This window comes from Myotis myotis, unplaced genomic scaffold (assembly GCF_014108235.1).
Source record: "Myotis myotis isolate mMyoMyo1 unplaced genomic scaffold, mMyoMyo1.p scaffold_m19_p_12, whole genome shotgun sequence".
Lineage (NCBI taxonomy): Eukaryota > Metazoa > Chordata > Mammalia > Chiroptera > Vespertilionidae > Myotis > Myotis myotis.
The window spans coordinates 29,362,887-29,385,093 of NW_023416316.1; the positions used below are offsets into that span (position 1 = coordinate 29,362,887).

The following is a 22,207-nucleotide window of genomic DNA, read 5'->3' on the forward strand; positions in this document are numbered from 1 at the left end:
ACAGCAAGCATGGACCGGCTCCCGGCAGCACAGTACTTCTCAATTCTGGCTACACATTACAACCCTCTGGAGCAGTGGTTCTCAACCTTGGCTGCACATTAGAACCACCTGGGAATCTTTTTAAAATCCTGATTTCTGGGCCTCATCCTCCGGAAATTCTGTTTCTTTGTTACTAATGTTGTGGCCCCACCCCATAACAAAGAAACAGAATTTCTGGAGGATGAGGCCCAGAAATAAAGATTTTAAAGATTCCCAGGTGATTCTAATGTGCAGCCAAGGTTGAGAACCACTGCTCTGGAGCTTTCATAATGAACTGGGCCCCACCTCTCTGATATCCTGTGAAAGTTCACTGGTAGATTCTAATGTGCAACCCTACTTGGAAAACTACTGACTAGCAGTTTAACAAGGAAACTAAACATTGTTTTAATGCAACAGAATCAGTAAACACATAGTAGCAAGATACTTGCCAAACCCACAATTCTTTTATTTTTTAAAATATATTTTATTGATATTTTACAGAGAGGAAGGGAGAGAGATAGTTAGAAACATCGATGAGAGAGAAACATCGATCAGCTGCCTCCTGCACATCTCCCACTAGGGATGTGCCCGCAACCAAGGTACATGCCCTTGACCGGAATCGAACCTGGGACCTTTCAGTCCGCAGGCTGACGCTCTATCCACTGAGCCAAACCAGTTTCGGCAAACCCATAATTCTTTACTAATCAGTTGGAATAACTGGTTTGTTTTCTCTTTGACCTCTTTTCAGCATTTGACATCACTGACTCCTCCCTTCTTTTTGAATCTTCTCCTCCCTGGATGTCCCTACTTCCTCTCTCTTCTTCACCTCCTACTGCCCCTCAGCCTTCCTCTCGGTCTTTTCAGCAGCTCTGCATCTTTCATGCACACCTTGGATGTTGACAGTTTCCTGGGGTCTATCCTTGGCATGCTTGATAGACATAGAGGAGTTACTGTTTTCCTTTGGGTGGTGTCGCCAGATGGGGATGGAGCCCATAGTGGGTCTGCCTTGGGCTGCCTGGCAGTGGGTGGATTCTTGACTTTGTGCAGGAAAGATTTCACAATATGAATGCACGTTATTTTGAAAGTACATTTATTAAAGCTGGAGACAGTGAAACAAAGGTCTTAGGGTAGGAGCAACAGGAAGGAGCCTAGATGGTGCTCTGCTTTGATCCCTAGAAAAGCTATAGGAAAGAAGTGAGCCAAGGTGGGACTGCTGTTAGTTCACTGGAAGGTTAGAGAAAAGGGGCATTGGAAACAGGTTCGGGGGTTAGCACAGGATGAGCTGCTGCTGCTCACTTCTCCCTCTTTGCAAGTTTCTTTAGGAGAAAGAAAGTAAAATGTTCATGTCCGAGAATAGGCATGGGTGTGCTCTAGAGAGAGCCTGTGCTGGTATCCTTTGTCTTGAGGGTGTGTTTTTGGTTTTTGTTTTTTAAAATCTCCCTTCTGCTGGTAAGAATCTTCAGGGAGGGTTTCAGCAGAATATTCATCAACTTTCCAGGTGCATTTTTAATATGCCGATGCATCAAACTGAGCATATGGGGAGTTTGGGTTTATTCTTTGGTTGGCTTTCCTGTTTTACTTTCATCTTGAGTCTGTCAGGCTCTAATTGTTTTTTGTTGTTGTTATTTGTTCCCCTGACTTCATCCGTTCTTGGGTTTAGCTGGCATAATTGGCATTAATTGGGTCTCTGTTACTCTGACCAGAGTGATTTAAGCTATTTATTCTCTGCTCAGGAAGGACAGATATAAATCATTTGTTCTCAGGTTTCCTTGGTTAGGGAATATAAGGTCTTGTGATCCACAAGCTGGCTATAAATTGGTCAAATTGTTTGGCCTTGTTTGATTATCTTATCTCAGTTTCCCTATTCTATTTGCCCAGGAATTTTCCTACCTTCTTTACTATCCTGCCTCAGTGGGATAAGTAACTTTTCAAATCTATCTGAAACAATCCCCTTTTGGGCAAAGACATGTCAATACTTCCTTAAACCCTCCACTGGCCATGGGAAGCCCGGGTTTTATATTCAACTAACACATATATGTGGGTAATTATATACATTTCTATTTCCCTAGCAGAATTATGTGTTATTTATGTGTGTGGAATGAATTTTTGTGTCTCCAGTGCCTACCCCAGTGCCTGGGACATAGTAGGTGCTCTTTAAATATTGATGGGAAGCCTGAATGCATTTTGTATTTTCCCATTAACAATAAATACAAGACATAACAACATAGCCAGATCATGATGTATTTATAAGTATTTAGCATATTACCAGCATAGGTTATGAATATGTATATCACAAATGGTCTATTGAGATAGAAATTCCTGAGGGAAATACAAAAATATCACCCTATTCCTTTCACTGAAAAAAATACAAAATTCAGTTTTCCCACTATTATTAGACCACAATAAATATTCATCCTTTGTCCCTCCAGGGGGGTCCCAAGCTTCCTGCAAGTGACATGTGTGCTAAATATGCCAGTAAATCACTGATTTTACTCTGAAGCCAGATTGGTGATCTTAGTTAGTGTGCTTCTTCCAATAGTTCACAGATTCAAATAACTTTAGATTTTTAATCTCTGAGACTAGAGGAGGCAGGGTAAAATTGTTCATGTACCAATTTGAGTTTAGGAAAAAAACTCCTGTGAAGAAGATAATAGCCTGCTTTTGGGAACAAAAGGGCCCATAAAACCCCCTAAAGTTCAAAGCCTCAGAGCTTTCTGCACAATGCTGGCTGCTTACACCAACTAAATTATAAAGTAGCAGCTGGGCCTGCATAACTGACCCTTAGAGGTCCTGGTTCCAATAATAGTGTCTCCAGTTAACTTCAGTGTGAGGTGAGCGAAGCCCCATGAGAATGCCATTACAGGTAGAACTTCCATTTCTTCAATTAACTCTCCACCCCTGACAGCACTCATGACCCCTTTACAACACTGGTCCCAGGGGATCTGGGGGTGGGAATATGCTTGGCTTGGTGCAAATCCATTATGGCCAGGCAAACAATACAAACAATATCCCACTATTGTGTATGGAGGCCAGAACAATCGAAAGTGCCAATAGTGACAAATGATGGTACAGACATGAACATTGGGCGCTATGTGTCTTTTATCTTGAGGATAAAATAACTGTTCTAATTTATACTTGAAAACAGAAATGTTACTCAAACAAGTTGTTGGTGACCTTAAGACAAGGCCAATTTTGCCAAGCTCAGAGTTAGCTGAGTGCATCCATCTTTTTCAAGTAAAAGAATATAAGTGTAGTTAGGATTTCAATTCAAAAGGCAGAGAAATGGAGCAATCTACAGTATACAATTTGTGCATGGCTGCTAGTTGATGGAGAGTAAATAATACCTGTAAAAGAAGAAAATGCAGGCCTTTCAGTAAAGTGGCAGCAAGTTTACCACTTAGGCACGCTGTTAATAAGATGCGTTGGTGTGATTTTTGTTAAGTTCCTCCACTCCCACTTCTTCTTCTTTTTTTTTTTTTCTTTTTTTTAACTTAAATCAATTTCTTAGAGCTAAAAGGCATCCAGTTTAGCAAAGACACAGGAAATCACTTCAGGAAGGTATACTTCTTTATCTTAGGGGATGAGTTTCAAAACTTGAAGTAAATAGGCCATATAGTTCTTCCCTTCCATGACAAAGGATACAATGGCCACATCATCCAATGAGGCAGAACTGAAGTCACCTTGCCTTAGGGCAAGTTTTAAAGTTCAGAGTAAAACCCATAAATTGGAGTTGTAAATTGAAAGATTCTAAATGGTTTGCACAGGAACAGTTTGCTGCAGGCACTCAAATTAGTCAGTCCTAACTAGGGTTTAAGGGACCTTCCTTGTTTTACAGATGGGGAAAGTGAGGAGAGTTTAGAAAAACTTGGAGTCCTGCCTTGTCACTAATGATGGCTCTCTCCCAGGGTGGGTTTGGGGTTGGGTGAGGAGGGCAGAAAGCCTTTTTTCAGCTAGGAGTCTAAGAAATAAAATATCTAGGATGTAGGTAGGAATGAGTTTAACTGGCAAGCAAATGATCTTCAACTTGAGACTTCTCTAAATGAGCTTTGCACAGTCTCATTGTAAATCTCTTGTTATATTAACCCACTCACTTGATGGACAGAAACAGGGTGAGTCCAGATGTTAGGGGATGGAGTTCTCATCAAACAACCTGCCCTACCTTTGAATATACCAACACAATCTAAAACAAAGCTAAGTGAAAAACAAAAAACAAACACCCAAAATCTCAAACCCAAACCAAACCAAATAACCCCAACCAAACATATCAAACACCTAAAAATATTTTCTAAAGCAATTAACTGGCCCATCACTTTTAGGTCTCCCTGGCTCAGAATTGTGAGAGTTCAAAAAATGATGCTAAGTAAGGATGTTCCATTGGTTAACCAAGTATTGCCAATTATTTTGCCTGATTTAACTTTTTGTACCTCACTGCCACTTTCCAGTGACATTATGGGCTTCACTATGCTTTCCAGTGCCAGACGCTGTATTAGGTAGTAGACTTCCTGAATAACCTGCACACCACTTTTTGGCTTTTGGCACTCTTTGCGTGTTATGCCCAGATTTCAGGATCCCCAAAAGACCACCAGGGAGCCAGCCATGTCCGATGCAAACGCAAAGAGTTTTTTATTCAAACCCGGGCTTGGCTCCCCTACCCTCCTTACTGGCACAGCAGCAAGTGGCAGAGAGAGCACTAGCCCGGTGGGAAGAGGAGTTTTATAGGGGGGTGGAGTAAGGTGAGGAGAGGGGACTGTGGGCCCCGTTGATTGGCCAGGCGCAAGTCGGTGTCTCGTTACACAGGATGTGGTCATATCTATGGCACGCACTTCCCTTGATTGTCATTGGTTAGTTTAGAGAAATCCTGGGTGTGGCTAGAAGAGGCTTGGGCTTCCGGGAAGAAGCCTTGCCGAGCACATGGCTGCCCAAAAATGGAGGATCTAGGGTAAGATGGAGGGCGTAGTCCTCGCCCTTTCAGGCGCTCTTGTGGCTCTCTTGCATTAGCCTGTGTTCCCTCCATAGCCATGAGACCTGTGGACCCCACACACAATGGACTGATGAACTACAGTGGGGAACACAAACTAAGCTAGCCTGATGCTGGATTGGACCTGTGCTCCAACATGGAATGGAATCTCTGGTCAACAGCTTTAATTCTAGCCCCATTGAAGGCACAACAGCTGGACTTTCCTTGGGGGCGGGGGGAGAGAAAGGGAAATGAGACTGTGGAATCTCAGGGGTGTAACTCCACAGAAAGAAAGCTTTCTACTATATCACATCCTCTTATTCCAGCGGCACCCCAAGAAACCCACTTCCCCCAGCAACAGGTGGGGATGAGGAGATCTCCCCATCAGTAACAATTACATAAACTGATATCAATAATCATTTCAATTCAAAATTTAATTTTATAAATTGAGAAGGGAACAATTAAATGTTTCATTAGCCATCAGGCAATGTAGATTTAGAAGATACTGTCAATCATCTATTCAATGCATAATTATTGAGAATCCAATATGTGCCCGGTATTGGGTTAGCATTGAAACTCTGGAGTTTATAAGGCTGAACGTGACAGACAGGATCTCTGCCCTCAGGGAATTTACAGTCTAGTGATAAATACAGTCATGTGCTGAATAATGACTGCTGCATAGTGACAGACTATATATGTGACGGTAGTCCTATAAGATTTTAATGGAGCTGAAAAATCCTATCGCCTAGTGATTGATGTGGCCCATGATTTCAAACGATTGCCAAGGATGAGGAGGATGCAAAAATTGACAAGGCTGTGGTTGAGATGGCAAACAACTTTAACCTGGGTGTGGATGAGGATGACACTGAGAAGCTCCTAGAGATGGTTTCTGAGGAACTGACTAATAAGTTGTTGGAATTGGAACAGGAATGCATAACTGAAAAAGCGGTAAGAGAAATTGCAGAAAAAGAAAAAGAGCCTCCAAGAAAATTTGCAGTGAATAGTTTAGCAGAAGCGTTTGCAGACCTCAATAAGCTCCTTAAAAAGTTTGAAGACATGAACCCTAACTACAAAAGGTTTTCATTAATAGCAATGTTCATGGTGCATTATCTGCTTACAAGCAAATCTACATGAAAAAAAGTAACCAAGCAAGCAAACCACCATGGATATATTTCTTTTTTGTTTTTGTTTTTTAATGGACGTATTCTGAAAAAAGTGGCACTTCCTCAAGAAGAGCCCAAAGCTGGTCCTTCAGAAGGTGTTCCAGAAAGCAGCATTTTTATCATAGGAGATGACTGCTCCATGCATGTCACTGCCTCTGAAGACTTTCTGGTAGGACAAGATGTGGAGGCAGAAAACAGTGACATTGATGAACCTGACCTTGTGTGTGTTCATGTCTTAGTTTATCACAAAATAATTTAAAATAATGTGTTGTCTTGATTTGGAAAGGAGGGAGGGAGGACCATTGGTCAATAGAGCAGCCTGTGTGATTTCACTTCCTTTTTTTTTTTTTTTCCTTTTTGGTGATTTCACTTCTAATCTTATAATTGTCTTAGCCCCCCAAAGTAAAACATTTAAAAATATAAACACCCTTCCCCCACCCTGCACCTGTCAGTATCACTGACCCCTGCCTGAGGTAGCCACTCACCGGACTATTATCTCCATAGATCAGTTTTGTCTATGTTTGAATTTATGTATTCTTTTGTTCCATCTCCTCATGTTGTTGCACGTAATTGTTAAAGATTACTTTTTGTAAGTTTTATTTATTTTTTGTTTAAATGTTTTTATTGTTGAGACTGTTGCAGATGTCTCCACATTTTAAAGATGATTTTTTTAAAGAAAAACACCTTTAAGGCCACCGGGAAGCATTTTACATCATCATAGTGATTTAATTCATCTTGTCTGCTGTAGAAATCAACCAGATGTATTGCTTTGAGGAAGCCAAGTAGTTCTTGTGTATTTACATACGCAGTACATAAAAGGACACCAAGTATTGCATGTGGAGAGAAGTTATATAAATCTTGGTCAGCCAAACTGTAATTATATTCATTTATTCTAGGTACCAGTTATTCAGAGAGATGATTCTTCCCACAGCCTAATTTTTAAAATGGAAATACTTGCAGTTGGAACAAAATTTAAAGGATACAAAACAAAAGCTTGTATGCAAATGTGAACAGCAGCATTATTCATGGTAATCCCCCAAATGGAAACAATCCAGAGGTCTATCAACCAATGGATAAATGAATTGCAATATATCCACATTATAATGATTATTCAGCAATAAAAGGAATGAAATATCAATACATGCAATAATGTGAATGAATTTTAAAACATACTAAGCATAAAGGTCAAATGCTACATACTGTATGATTTAATTTGTATGACATTCTAGAAAAGACAAACTGATCATGACAGAGAGCAGATGGGTGGTTGCCTGGGGCCAGGTGGAAGAGGGGTTTGGATGTAAAGGAGCACAAGGGAATTTTTAAGGTGCTAGAACTGTTGTATACCTTGATTGAATGGTTATGTAACTACATTATTATATATATTACCCCAATTCATTAAACCATACTTTACGAAATGGGTGAATTTTAATTTTGTAAATTATACCTCAATAAATTTCCATTTGCAAAAGAAGTATATAAACAGTGAAAAGTAATTCTCCCTCCCACACCTGTCCTTTAGCCTCTTGGTCATCCAGTCTTTGCCCCCCTCATTTACCTTTTGTAGTGGTTCTTTAGAGCTATATGATGGATACTTGAATAGTTTGAAAATTAGGCTAAGAATACTAGAATTCAGATGTCACATTTTGATAACTGAAATAATAAAGATGTTCCCAATATTTTTTGACCGTATGCTCAGAAGAACTCAATTTGTTTATTCGTGTCACTTACTGAATGCTTGCTATGGACCAGCTACTTTGCAAAGGCTTCTCATTCTATTCTCCTCACAATCTTCTGAGATGTATATTAATAGCCTTGTTTGATAAATGAGGAGGTTGAAGCTTAGAGACTTTAGGTAACAAGTTTACCCACCTAGTAAGTGGCAGAGCTGGGGTTCAAGTCCAAGTCTGTCCCAGGTAAACACAGTCTGTGGTCATAGACCACAGAGCAATGTGTTGTCTTGATTTGGAAAGGAGGGAGGGAGGACTATTGGTCAACAGAGCAGCCTGTGTGATTTCACTTCTAATCTTGTAATTGTCTTAGCCCCAAACTTAGAACAACCCACCACCTCTACCTTGATTCCACACCCCTTCAGAGTCCTTAGTACTAGTTCTCAAAACAGAAATATTTTAGTTTGGGGCCTCAGCTGTTTTCAACTTTCTTATTCAAAGAAAAGTAATTCTACTTTAAAGATGAAGTTTTCCCATATGTGGGAAATGCCTTTTCAGTCCACATTAAAACTCAAATTTAGTTTCCCCAGTTTGTTAGCTGCAATAATAAGAGAAGGCTCAATAGTGAAAAAGCCCTTCTGTTACTAGGATCATCTTCTCCTTAAAATAGTACCCTCCAGGGACACAGGCAGGCAGATGTGCCTACACTGGCCAAATGATTAGCTGCAAGAGTTTTAGCAAAACAAATAAATCTTCTGAGCCCTACAGGTCATACCCACTCTATTGTTTTCTTCTCTCTTTAGTTGAGTCTGGCAAAGATGGTCAGATATTGGTACAATATTGGAAATGACTTCAGCTTGTAAAGACAAAGGAAGAAATGCAATGAGATTGTTATTGGCAAAAAAACATTCTGGTGCCTTCCCCTGTATTGTGCTAAACCTTCTCCTTCCTGCCCAACTCCTAAAGCTGCGTGCTACAATACAGTGTCAAATTCCAGGAAATTTATGTCAGAATTCCTATAGCTAGTTGAGCGTCTGTTCTGAGTGTGCTTTTGTTCATCAGTGGGTATGAGGGATGAGCAGACAGCTGGAATATTTTCTAATGTAAAGTTAAATCTGTACCTTTAAAGGGTGCCGGCAGCCCCATATTATTGCAATAAAGGTTCCATCAGCCCCTCCAGCTTCCATGCTGATTGCTGACAGCCAAATGTACTTTTAGTGAGTCACATTGGTAGCTTGAAGACAGTCAAGGTGGATGTATTTACACCATGGAAATTGGTAACCATTCAAATCAGGGATCTCCTCTCCCCCTAACTCTCTCCCTACCTGTTCACTGCATATATTGCTTTGGAGAGCTTTCTAGAGAGGCTTGGAGCTGGTTCATTGTCCAAAGATACAACTTGAGAATAAGACTACTGATAATCAGTTAAATGAACTGTGTAGTGCCAAACCCTGTGTGTAGTGCTTTATATAATTTATCTTGCTTAATTTTTGTAACAAAGCAAGCAAAGTAGATATTATTAGCCCTCAGTGCAAATGAGGTCGCTGAGAGTAAGATCCATCCAATCAGATGGCAAGTAGAAATGAGTTTGATGCCATACCTGACTACTGAGCCAGTGATCTTACCTCTTACCGCAGCCTTTCACAGCCAGGTGCCTGGGGCCTCAGTCCCTACTTCTCACCCTCACTTCTCCAAAGCAGCCCCTGTGTTTTCAGCTGAATCTTACTGCTGACTTTTCAGTTGACTAAAAACAACAACAACAACCCATGGGCAATTACCTTGCAATAGGCCAGCTGAGATCTTGACAGGCATTGCATCCAAGAACAAGAAATAACCAAGGGTTTTAAGAACCGGGTGTCAGCAACAGAGTGACATTTTGGATTGAGACAGTGATTTTAGTTTCTTGATGACATGATGATGGAAGTTATTCTTTTAAATAGAACTCTCTCACCCACTGGGCTAATATAGGCCAGTAATTGTTTGTGTTTAGGGTTTAACTTCAGGGAAGGTGCTAGGCGATCATCAAGCATATGACTGAAACCATCTCCCCAGCATCCCTTCACAATAATATTCTAATACTTGGTGGGTGCAGAGCACTTTAAATTTGGAATCTAAATAATATCCATAAACAAAAGCCTGTCTATTTGCAAGGCTCCCTGAAGAGGGTGATGGGTGAACTGGATGCTGCCAGTGCTGCTCCTGTGGTTACAGCCCAGACCCTGTCATTGCTTAAAAATGTTCCTTTCAGAAAATCCCATCCAGCATCCACATCCTTGCATCCCTCCTCCTCCCCTCTCTCTAAATCTGCTTGTTCTTCAGCTGCCTCAAGGCTCCAGGATCCCAGCTGCTTCGTCTAACAGGCTTTCCAGGCTTGTTTTCCCTGCGGCCTGGAATCCACAGTCAATCTCTATACTGGTTTCCTATGGAGAACACTCAACTTCCTGGATTTTCCTCTGCATTTGCTCTACAATTCACCCCTCTCTCTTCTGCACAGTGGAGACACATAACTGCCCAGTGACGATGGCTCCACTGAAAGCTATTTTCTGGCATCTTCTGAGGCTCACAGTGCTTCACTCTAGGTCTTTTATTTTCCCAGGTGTCTTCCTTTCCTATTTCCCTTTATTGTTTTTTTCTGGCCTCCCATCTCTCCTTCATTGCCCCCATCCCTTCAACCACTGCAGGTAGGACTGTCTTTCCTTTTTCAGAGGCAATAGAGGTCCTTAGATGGGAACTCTCCCTTTCATCTTTAAACTTGTCTATAAAAGTATTTCTTTCCGCCGAAACCGGTTTGGCTCAGTGGCTAGAGCGTCGGCCTGCGGACTGAAGGGTCCCAGGTTTGATTCCGGTCAAGGGCATGTACCTGGGTTGTGGGCACATCCCCAGTAGGAGATGTGCGGGAGGCAGCAGATCGATGTTTCTCTCTCATCGATGTTTCTGACTCTCTATCTCTCTTCCTTCCTCTCTGTAAAAAATCAATAAAATATATTTTTTTAAAAAAAGTATTTCTTTCCTGTTTTAAAAAAGAGCTGCCCTTCTAAGTCCTTCCCCACCATTTAGTTTTCCTGATTGTTTAAAAACATAAATGTGATGGTGCCATTTTTTTTTTTTTTTTTTTTTTTTTTGCTTGAAACTCTCCAGATGCTTCCCATAGCATCCTGATTAAAAAGCAAACTCATTATTGTGGTCTTCAAGAAATGTTTGAACTAAAACAGTATTTCTCACCCCAGGCTGCACCACAGAACTTAAAAAATAATCATGCCCAGTCACCTCCAATAGATATTCTGATTTCCTGGTCAACAGCAATTTTAAATAACCACTCAAGTGATTTCTTACCTCTCTTGAGGCACCTCATTCCATTCCCAGCCTTGCTCTCCTCCTTGACCCCTTCCCTCCACTCTTTACAAACCTCAGGTTTCAGCTTAAAGGTCACCATCTATGGGAGGTATGGCCTGAGACACTTGCCTCTACTCCAGCTCCCCGTGACGGAAAGACACAGGAATAATGACTGTGTGACTTACCAGAACACTAAATAAACAAGTTCTGCTTGAAACCAACTTAATAACAAACTATAAAATAATGAGATGTGTGTGTATTACTTGTGGGAGGTTCCTTCTGTACATTGTCCAAATAGTTTCTATGGTGTTTTTGTATATTTCAAATGTGAATTATGTTGAGAGTGAGTACCATGGCAACCCATGTAGAAAAACCCAAGAAAAAGCAACTCATTCGTGTGGCTTCACTCTGAAATTAATTTTGCACAGAGAGCTGCCTGCATGAGTGTTTTTCTATTGAAATGAATCATGATTAATTCAGTTGGATTTGATCAAATACAGGCAGAGAATTTCCTCTTTTTTTTTTTTTTTACCGAGTGTATCAAAATGAATTTAGGGCTGAAAGCTTTCAAATACCAGTTTTCATGTAAATGAGAGGCCAAGGCTCTGACCCCAGGGCTGAGAGAGTGTTGTTGATCCACAATTGATGGAAGGGCACGGATTTTTCACATGCGGGGATAAGTGCTTAATAACGGTCCTAAAAAGAAGATGTCAGGTCGCAGAGTTCCTGGGCCATCATCCTCTTTAGCTCTGCCAGAAAGGCCAAGTAGCTGCAGAGCCCAAGTCTCTCCTTCCTGGGCCGGCCACACACGTGGGATTCCTTAGACATGGCAGCACATGTGCGGGTGATCGTGACTCATTAGCCAGTGTGTCACAGTGTCCGTGAAGTAGTTGTCACTGCCCTGAATGCAGGGCGAGCTCTGGGCAGCAATATGGGCAGCCAATTAAAGAGCAGTCTCTCAGGGATGCCAGTTCCTGGGGACCCAGGGTTCCCTGGGCAGGCTGAGGATGTGCTCTGTCATGTCCAATGAGCTAGTTGGTCCGTCTATCACTGGTGGCTCCCTTTCTGGCTGAGTTGGCTATTTCTTCCCTAATTAAACACTGTGTTTTTCCTCTCAGGGAGAGGAGGAATGGTTACCTATGGGCTGAGAAGAAAGAAGTTTGCTACAGTCCCCAAAGAGGTCTATGGCACTGCTAACCCTATTCAAAGACCAGAGAGAAACCTTTTTAATTAATTCCTGGAGTTGTTAACAGCAAACCTTTTTTAAAAACTCAGCTTCAAGTAATTTCTTTGTTCTATGCCTGGTTTCTGACTCTTTCAAGCCTGTCACAGTCGCCTCATGAAGCTTAAAGGATCCCAGAATTTTGAAATTTTAGTGACATCTTGGGCCAGTGGGAAGGGAGACATTTACTCCCTTCAGACCACCTGAACCACAGAGGTGACTGGCGAGTCTCCCCCAACCCCGTCTTTCTTTTTCCTTTTTCCTAGGGAAGATGAGTGAGTAGGGGTCCCTGGCAGGGGTGTTCCCGCAGTGACAAGGAGAGAGCATTAAGTCAGGTGGCAGTGAAGATTGGGGTTTTCCAGTTTGGGTGGTAGATGTAAGTTTCATTAAACATGTCAGCTGGTTTTCAACAAGATTTTGAGATTTGCAAATGTATTCCCTAACCCTTTCACTCCCCTTTCTATATCTCCTTTCTTCCTAATGTGGCCTCTGCCCATCCCCTCCTCAGCCCCCATTCATGGCCACAGTCTCATCCAGAGTTCTAGATCATCACCTCCTCCTCCAAGCTCCCAGTCAAACCCATTCATTCTGTGGGGCCTCATTAGTGTCTGGCTTATTGTTAATTAAATAAATTACTCTTGTTGAGATATCGGATATGGTTGGAAAAGGTGGTCTTTTGCATTGTAATAGGAAACACTATTGTTTTATCTCATGGAAGGAACACATAGTGAGAACCCAGGTTTGGGGGCAACCCCAAAGAAGGGAATTTTTAGCAATCCTCCACACCTTCCAAAGAGGAAAGTGTCTGTTCTTGTAAAGGACAATTCGTTTCCATTCAGCCTTAGTTCAGGCTACAGAAGGAAAACTGGAAACTTTTAGAAATTGGTTTTCCTTTTGATATATCAAGAGTTGCTTGCCGCCCTAACCGGTTTGGCTCAGTGGATAGAGCGTCAGCCTGCGGACTCAAGGGTCCCAGGTTCGATTTCGGTCAACGGCATGTACTTTGGTTTCGGGCACATCCCCAGTAGGGGGTGTGCAGGAGGCAGCTGATTGATGTTTCTAACTCTCTATCCCTCTCCCTTCCTCTCTGTAAAAAATCAATAATATATATATATATATATATATATATATATATATATATAAACATATATATATATATATATATATATTTTTTTTTTTTTTTAAAGAGTTGCTTGCCATTCTTTGGTTCAGGCTGGTAGAAGCTTCTTGCCGAATGTATTAAAACTTTTTCATTTTCCTCGACATTTTAATCAGGTGGTTTGAATGAGGAGGAGAAATCTGAAGGAATGCAGCCATCCACAGGCTAAGAGCCCTCACAACCACCCACATTATCTTCAGGGAGAGAGATCAGTTCCTCTTTCACAGCCCCAAGCTTATTACTTTCGCTATATTTACTCCCCCTTTTCCCCAACCTCCCTCCTGCTCATCCCTTCCACCTTGCCAGACTCATTATCTTAAAATCTGCTTCTAATCTTTTCACTTCCCAGTTCAGAAAGGCATCCCTGGCTCTCTGTCTGAGTTGAATGCAGATACTTGACTCTGGCTTCTCAGAACCCCCATGGTAATAATGTTGGCAACTACCCTTGTGCTGCATTTGCTATGTGCCCCACATTGTTCTAAGCACTTTACACATATTAATCCATTTCATTTTCACATCCCTAGAGACAGGCACCATTATTGTTCCCATTTTACAGCTGAAAAAACTGAGGTACAGAGAAGTTATACTTAAGATCACAAAGCTCGCAAGAGGCAGAATGGGGATTTGAACCCATGAAGTGTGGCCCTGGGACTACCTCTCCTTTAATACCACAGTTCCTGCTTCTCTAAGGTGGGCCCACATTCCTTTCCATCCTCTTTTTTTTTTTTTTTTTTACTGTTTGCTTATTGCATATTCCAGGGATATCACACTGTCTTGATTACTGTAGCATTATAGTAAGTCTTGAAGTCAGGTAGTGTCAGTCCTCTGACTGTATTCTTCTTCAGTATTGTGTTGGCTCTTCTGGGTCTTTTATCTCTCCATATAAACTTTAGAGTCTGTTTATCAATATCCACAACATAACATGCTGGTATTTTTATTAGGATTGCATTGAATCTATAGATCAAGTTGGGAAGGACTGACATCTTGATTATATTGAGACTTCTTATCTATGAACATGAAATATTTCTCCATTTATTTAGTTCTTTGATTTCTTTCATCAGTTTTATAGTTTTCTGCATATAGATCTTGTACATGTTTTGTTAGATTTATACCTAAATATTTCATTTTTTGGGTGCTAATGCAAATGGTATTGTGTTTTTAATTTCAAAGTCCACGTGTTTATTGCTGGTATATAGAAAAGTGATGGATTTTTATAGATTAACTTTGTATCCTGCAAATCTTGCTATAATCCCTTATTTGTTCCAGGAGATTTTTTTTGTTGATTCTTTTGGATTTACTACATAGACAATCATGTCATCTGTGAACAAAGATAGTTTTATTTCTTCCTTCCCAATCAATATGCCTTTTCTCTTCTTGTCTTGACTTGTCTTGTCTTAGTGCATTAAATAGGACTTCCAGTACAATGTTGAAAAGGAGTGGTAAGAGGGGACATTCTTGCCTTGTTCTGATCTTAGTGGGAAAGCTTCTAGTTTCTTACCATTAATGATGGTGAGATGTTAGCTATATGATGTTAGCTATAGTTTTTTTTTTTAAATCTCTTTACTAAGTTGAGGAAATTTCCTTTTATTTTTGTTTATTTAGGAATAAACATTTATCATGAATGGGTGCTGGCTTTTGTCAAGTGCTTTTTCTGCATCTATTGATGTACCATCTGATTTTTCTTCATTAGCCTGCAGACCTGGGCCCATTGTTTTATGTTGGGCAAGTTGGGCATACCTAGGATAAATCCCACTTGGTTGTGATGTCTAATTCTTTTCATACATTGTTGAATTGAATTTGCTAATATTTTGTTGAGGATTTTTGCATCTATGTTCATGAGAGATATTGGTTTATAATTTTCTTTTAAAATCTTTGTCTGGTTTTGGTGTTAGGGTACTTATGTTTCATAGAATGATTTAGAAAGTATTCCTCTTCTTCTGTCTTCTAAAAGAGATTTTAGAGAATTGGTATTATTCCTTCCTTAAATGTTTAGAAGAATCAGTGAACCCATGTGAGCCTGATGCTTTCAGTTTTGGAAGGTTATTAATTACTAATTCAATTTTTAAAATAGATATAGGCCTATTCAGATGCTCTGTTTTTTAAAAATCTATTTTTATTGATTTTAGAGAAGAAGAGGTTGGGGAGAGGTAGAAACATCAATGATGAGAGAGAATCATTGACCAGCTGCTTTCTGCATGCCCCTACTGGAGACCTAGCCCACAACCCAGTCATGTGCCCATGGAAATCAAACCGTGATCTCATGATTCATAGGTTGATGCTCAACCACTGAGACACACTGGCTGGGCAGTTTTTCCTTTCTTTATGTAGATCCAAGTTCTCATTTTTTTTTTAAAGAACTGCCACTGGCTCATAGAGGGAAGCAGGGAGCAGGAGTTAGGTCACTCATGGAGGGAAGAGAAAATGTTCTGGAAAGATTCATTGCTTTCTTCTTCTTATGTAAGATGTGGTTTCCCCAAAGAAACAAGATGCTAAATAAAAGTTAGGGTCTCAAACCACAAGCCTACTTTAACCCACTTTGTTGCTGACTATATTCAATTTAATTTTGTTCACATCAACAAGGCAGAGTTTTCTTTTCATGCCAGAAGGAGGAAATGGAAGCGAGTAGGCTTTGAGGATGACCCAAATGGTGCAATTTAGAGTTTTCACTGAGCATGGAAGAGTGTGTGTGTGTGTGTGTGTGTGTGTGTGTGTGTGTGTGTATGTGTGTAGGGAGGGAGGATGGGGTGGAAAGATGAATAAAATGTGGCCCCTGCCCTCAAAGAGCTGTAGTTAGAAAGGCAGATACGTACTCAACTAATACGTGCAATGATGGTGGAGGTGTCATCTGACCCCAGTGTGACAGAAGTATTCAGTCTGAGTGGGAAAAGCTAAAAAATTATGGAAGATGTGGCAGCTTCCACTTGAAGGATGTTAGGGCATTTAGCAGCAGGGGGGTGAAGACAGTATGCATTTGAGGCAGAGAACATGGTTGGCCAAAGGTTCAGGATGGTCAGCTGCAGGGCACAGTCATGGAAGAGCCGAGAAGTTGCTGCAGAGGGTGGGAGGGGCAGGTGGTCTTTTTTGAGTAGGTGCGATGATCTCATCACTTACATAGAAGGTAATTGTTCATATTTCCATGTTGAATTACAGGCAGGTGATTTTCAAAAGCCTAATTCTTCTAAACAAATGTGGTCTTGCCTCAGACTGAAGAACTACCTGTCTCACATACAATGGTTCATTACCATGAAGAATAAGAAAGTGATTAACTACAAAAATGTCATTATATTTAACTTTCTAGGGATGGATTTGTTAAAGAATAGCAAAAAGATGTTTAATAGCTTTATATCTATTTTGTAACCAGCCAATTTTGTAACTGTATTATTAGGAGTAAAGCATGCAAAGGCGTGTGCTGTCACTGGGGACACTGAGGTTGCACGCTCTAACGTGGGGCCAGGAGGAGGAATAAAGGAAAAAGTAAAGAAAGAATCCCTAACAAGGGTCAGGTCCAGGAATAAATTGCTAGACTATGGAGATTAATGTCGGTGCCCTCCTATTTGTGTATCTGGACAGAATCACGTATAAACTTCTTTCTTTTGGGTGTCCATGGAGTGAGGACTCTGTGGTGGGCAGTGATAAATCAAGTAAGTGATCTCTGATTTAATTGTGTTTATGTGATTTTATATTATCTGGACAAGAGGCTGAGTGGAATTCAATCCTTTATTGAGATATTTGGTTGAGGCAAGCATTTGTCTACATCTCCATCTTCAGTTTAGTTTTTCCAGTGAGGAACTGAAACATAGAAAACTCATGGGTAGAGTCTATTGAATTCCTGAAATTCTAGTTCAGTTGTAAGTCACTAATAGATAACAATTTACATACATATTAAGTATAAAATATATGGTGAGATACTTTAAGAAGATGCTTTTGAAATATTACAAAGTAATTATTATTATCTATTTCTATTTTCATTTTGTTTATTCAACCTTAAGCTCTTGAAGATGGATACCACTGTAATATGATTTTGAGATGCAAATTGGTGATGCAAACAATTGTCTGAATATGCTCCAGCTTGGGTATCTTGGCTGAATTTACACTTTGGAATCAAGAAACAATTTCACCTCCTTCAACATATCATTTCCCTCTTTCAAAATGCATTCGAATTATCAAGAGGTATTGTGATGTTGACTGGGGAACGGTCTCATCTTATTCTTACTCTTAAAAATACTGGCTCTGGTCCCAATGGGGGACTGTTTTGAAGAAGCATAGTTTTGTTTCTTACCCTACATCTTGCATCTACATGAATGAAGAGAAAACCAACAATATTGAGTGTTTTATCCATTTACACATTTCTGCCCCCTCATTCTCATCTATAAAGATACAGCTTTTTCAATTGTAAATTTTTACCTCTCTGGGCAAATAGCAACTAATGTAGCTGTGTTACCAAACAACAAAAAAAAAAAACCCCATATGAAACCATCCATAAAACACGATATCTGACTAGCAATAAGGTATGGCATGACAAATCATGGTACATCACTAAATAGCATATTACACAATTGTTAAATGATAATTAGAGACACTGCATAAAAACATGAAAACATACTTAGGATATAATAAAAATATTAAAGAAAAACACATGATTATAATAGGTAAGGTACATATGCATATGGAGGAGGCCTGGAAGATAATGTGCTAAAATGGAAATACTATAGTTCTATTAGGATAGTGGGACTGTGGATTTTCAAAAATATTTTCTTCAATATAGAAGAATTAGTAACAGTGAGTTCACCAAATAAATGATGCTGTAGGTGTAGAGGGGAGATATTAACAAACAATTAGAGGTTGGATATTATCAAAAGGGAAAACACATTTAAAAGAATAAATATTTCTTCCCATATTTGCCAGATCAATGGGTATTAAGATCCATAGAATTGAAAACATTTTCAAAGGAACTGGTTAGCAAGGTTTGGAAGAGAGCCTGAACTGAACTCTATCTGAATTTTGATTACCATGGTAATCGCAATAGAGACTAAGTCTTGAAACAATTGTCTAAATATGCTCCAGCTTGGGTATCTTGGCTGAATTTACACTTTGGAATCAAGAAAGAATTTCACCTCCTTCAATATATCATTTTCCTTTTTCAAAATGCATTCGAATTATCAAGAGGTATTGTGATTTTAGGAAACTATTTTCCCTCCATGCCAAATCCAAAATAAATTACATTTAGTATAAGGGTATGTGTTAGATTACTTAGGGATCCAATATTTAAAAATTTCTCCTCAAAAATATTATACTATGACTATCTTCATTTTATTCCCAGAAATGTATTTTGCTGAATAAAAAAATATTTGGTAATAAAACAAATCTGCTTTCACACATTTATAAAATTCTTTTTAGTAGTAGCAAGAATTCAATCCATGTCACATATTAGTAATCATGAATTGCATAACTTTGGCCTGCATTTTGCTGTAACTCATTTCATGGCAATATATAAAGTGCCTTTGCCACAACACCATAGGATATTCAACCTGGAATGAACTCAGAGGTAACATAGTGTCAGTCAGTCCCACTCCTTCCTTCTCAGGGAACAGAGGTGTGAGAAGATAAAATTTGCCCAGGATCACCGACCACATTTGCTGACATTTAAACCCTACCAAAAAACAATTACATACTTTTGATGTTGCATTTGACTAGAAAATTGTGATTTTTAAGGGCATGATGTTTAAAAACAAGAATAATTGCCATACTTAGAGAATTACAGAGTTGGACCTGAAATACACAAAAGAGATATACCCAAACTTTTTGTCCTCAATTCCCCTTTTGGCAAAAAGTGCCCGAAACTATCTGACATTTAAAAAGAAATCACCCCCTAAGCCCTGAAAAAAAAAAATGAAAAAAAAAATAAAAAGAAATCATCATTCCTTAAAGGGTGCAAAATTATTCTGATCTTCAAGATTAAATATACCATCATTTCTATATATAACTCAATATTTCTCTTCAACTGGAACAGATACTATTCTGGCTGATTGACCTCTTGTCTATTACAGTTGATCAAATGAAAGAGGAAATACTTTTTAGGGCCCCATTGTGATTTTTTTCCTCAGCAGCAAAAGATTAAACATGAAATAAAGCAGACCTTTGCCATGTAATGTTTACTGATCAGATGAGCTTAATAAAAACTGGGCTTTGGTTAATCCTAGTAGATTAACTCTCATTTCATTGGCACTTACTGTCTTTGGGAATGCTGAACAAAAGTACAAATAATGACATTTCTGACATTTCCAGAAGTTTAATCATTGCACATATAAATTCTGCATAAAGTTCAAGACTAAGGTATTGACTTCACAGTCTTTAGATTTTAAAAGGCATATAAGAATAGTAATCACCAGTACATGTTTTCCCAAAATGTTAAAGACACTTGTATACATATGCAGAATCCATTTTGACTGGATGAAAACAATTTCTGATCTATGAAAATATTACATTAAGTCATTTTGCACCTGATGAGGAAATTATACATGAATGGTAGTAAATGTTAGAAAACACTTCAGATAAAGACCAGTAAGTCACTTTAAGTGAAGAATTTAATAAGTAACATAGCCATCTAAAAATGTTAGTTTTTCACATAGCCGGTCACATTTACTTTACTTTATTTGAAATTCCTGATCTTGTCATAAGATATCATAAAACTCAATGACATAATTCAACTGTCTTTAACTCTCCTTTCTCCAGAAACCATCCTACCTAAGGAGGGATGCAGCTTTTCTGTCCTGATTTTTTCTTCTTTTAACAAATACTAAGTGTGAAAGGCTTTCAGTAGATAATTATTTCTTATAATGAAGCATTGTTTTTTTCTTCTTTCAATCTTTTTCAGACCTAAAGCAACTCAGGGTCCCTATGAATAGCCTTTTTTTTTGCAGCCCACTCAAGATTTGCCTTGCTTTCAGCAGGTACTGAGTGGCACTTGTTGGGTTATTTACGAAACATCCAACATTGTTTAAATTGTTAAAAAGTAACTGGAACTGCTTCCTCTCCTACCCATTGCCTCTTCCAGTGTCCTTAACACTCACCACCCCTCCCTAAAATGTGTCCCCAACATGCCTATTTACATGGCTCTCAGGCACCAGACGTTTGCACACCCATCACATACCAGGTCAATCTCTAACAGTGTGAAGGCTGTTGGAGCGGGCAGTTTCCTTCCATCGGGAGCTGAGTGTAGTCATGTTTCTATCAGCACAGCGACCCTTGTATGCAAAGCTTAGACTATCGTCTCGTGGTCCCACCTGCCTTGGCTCTGATTGATGTAACAACAGTATCTGTCATAGGGACTGTTCTGCTTATAGGAGCAAACGATGATACTGTCCTGGGGCACAAAGAAGATGCTGTCCTCTGGCTCGGGGCACTCGGACCTGTCCCAGGCTGAGCACTTGGCATCCAAGGCACTGTAGGTGAGGGAACTGCCGGAGGGACAGTAGCCGTCCAGGTATCTGGAAGTCTCCTCCTGCTGCCCGCTCTGGACCAGGCTCTGGCATTCTCCTTCTCCTGTGGGGGTGGGAGTAGTGATAGAGCTGGCCACAGGCACCTCGGCCTGCCCCTGGGAGGGCAGCTTCCCCCGGAGGCCTGCCTTCTTAGCCAGCTCATCGGAGCTTCCCTTGCCTGACTCCAGGTCCGAAGGGGTCCTCAGCAGCTCCACCACCTCCTTGTCCTTGGGTTTCCGGAAGCAGGGCAACTTTCGGACCCAGAGCAGCTCATTTTCGGGCCACTTGGTGCACCCCTCAGTTTTCCTGGCCAGGGCAATGGCCGCAATGCCTGGCAGGCAGATGGCTGGTCCGATGGCCAGGAGGGGTATGTTTCCCAGAGTCTCTCCTTTCATCCCCGAGACAGTGAACATGAAGCCAAAGACCAGGAAGACACTGACCAGAGCCACCACCAGCCCCGTCCTCGGGTTAATGTCATCAGGCCGCATCTTTCACTCATCCAGGTTGGGGCTTCTTGCTGGCCAGGGAGCAGCTCCGCTGTCTTCCGTCACAGAGGAAACCACAGCGGGTTAAAAGAAATCCCCAAGTCCACTTCCCACCCACCAACTAACTCCGTCTCTTACTCTTGGTCTCTCTCCACCTGTCTGACAATCTTGGTCTCTGCCTCTCTTTATCTCTTGCCCTGTTTCTGTTGCTCTTTGTCCGTCTATCTGTCTGTGTCTTTACTATTTTAACCTCAGTCTTTCATATAAACGTCCACCGGCGGGGGTCACTGAGGTACCTGAGGTTTCCTCCTGTCTCCAGTCTCCTGGGAGCAGGGAAAGAAGCCAGTCGGAGTCTCCTTAGGAACCTCCACAGCAGCTGTGCCCTCGACTCTCTCCCTTGTTCCTGGGAGGAGAGCCTGGCTTTTCCTCCTGACAACCAGGAAGTGGGACGTGGAAGCCTGTCTTTCCCAACAGTGCGGGTCGCGGTCCCCAAGCTCTGGAAGCTCTGGCGGCGGTGCTGGCTCTGCGCGCGGACTTCCAGGCGTGGGAGGGAAGGAGGAAAGGAGGGGGGAGGACTTAGTGTGGGAAAGAGGGGCAGCGAGCGCGAGCCTGTCCGCGTTACATCACTTTCAGAGCAAGCTCAGAAACAAAAGGGACGTGTGGGGGCGCGCGGGGGGCCAGACCCAGGAGCAGCGGAAGAGGCTGCCCAGGTCCAGTCGGAT

General features: G+C 40.7%; 1 protein-coding gene across 1 annotated transcript; it reads right to left on the reverse strand.

The window, feature by feature from the left end:
* Nucleotides 1-20,561: 20,561 nt before the first annotated feature.
* On the reverse strand, nucleotides 20,562-21,488 carry TMEM215 (transmembrane protein 215). Its single transcript, XM_036329106.1, has one exon. It carries the CDS (start codon nucleotides 21,486-21,488, stop codon nucleotides 20,781-20,783), a length of 708 nt encoding a protein of 235 aa, XP_036184999.1. The 3' UTR covers nucleotides 20,562-20,780.
* Between the last annotated feature and the right edge of the window lie 719 nt (nucleotides 21,489-22,207).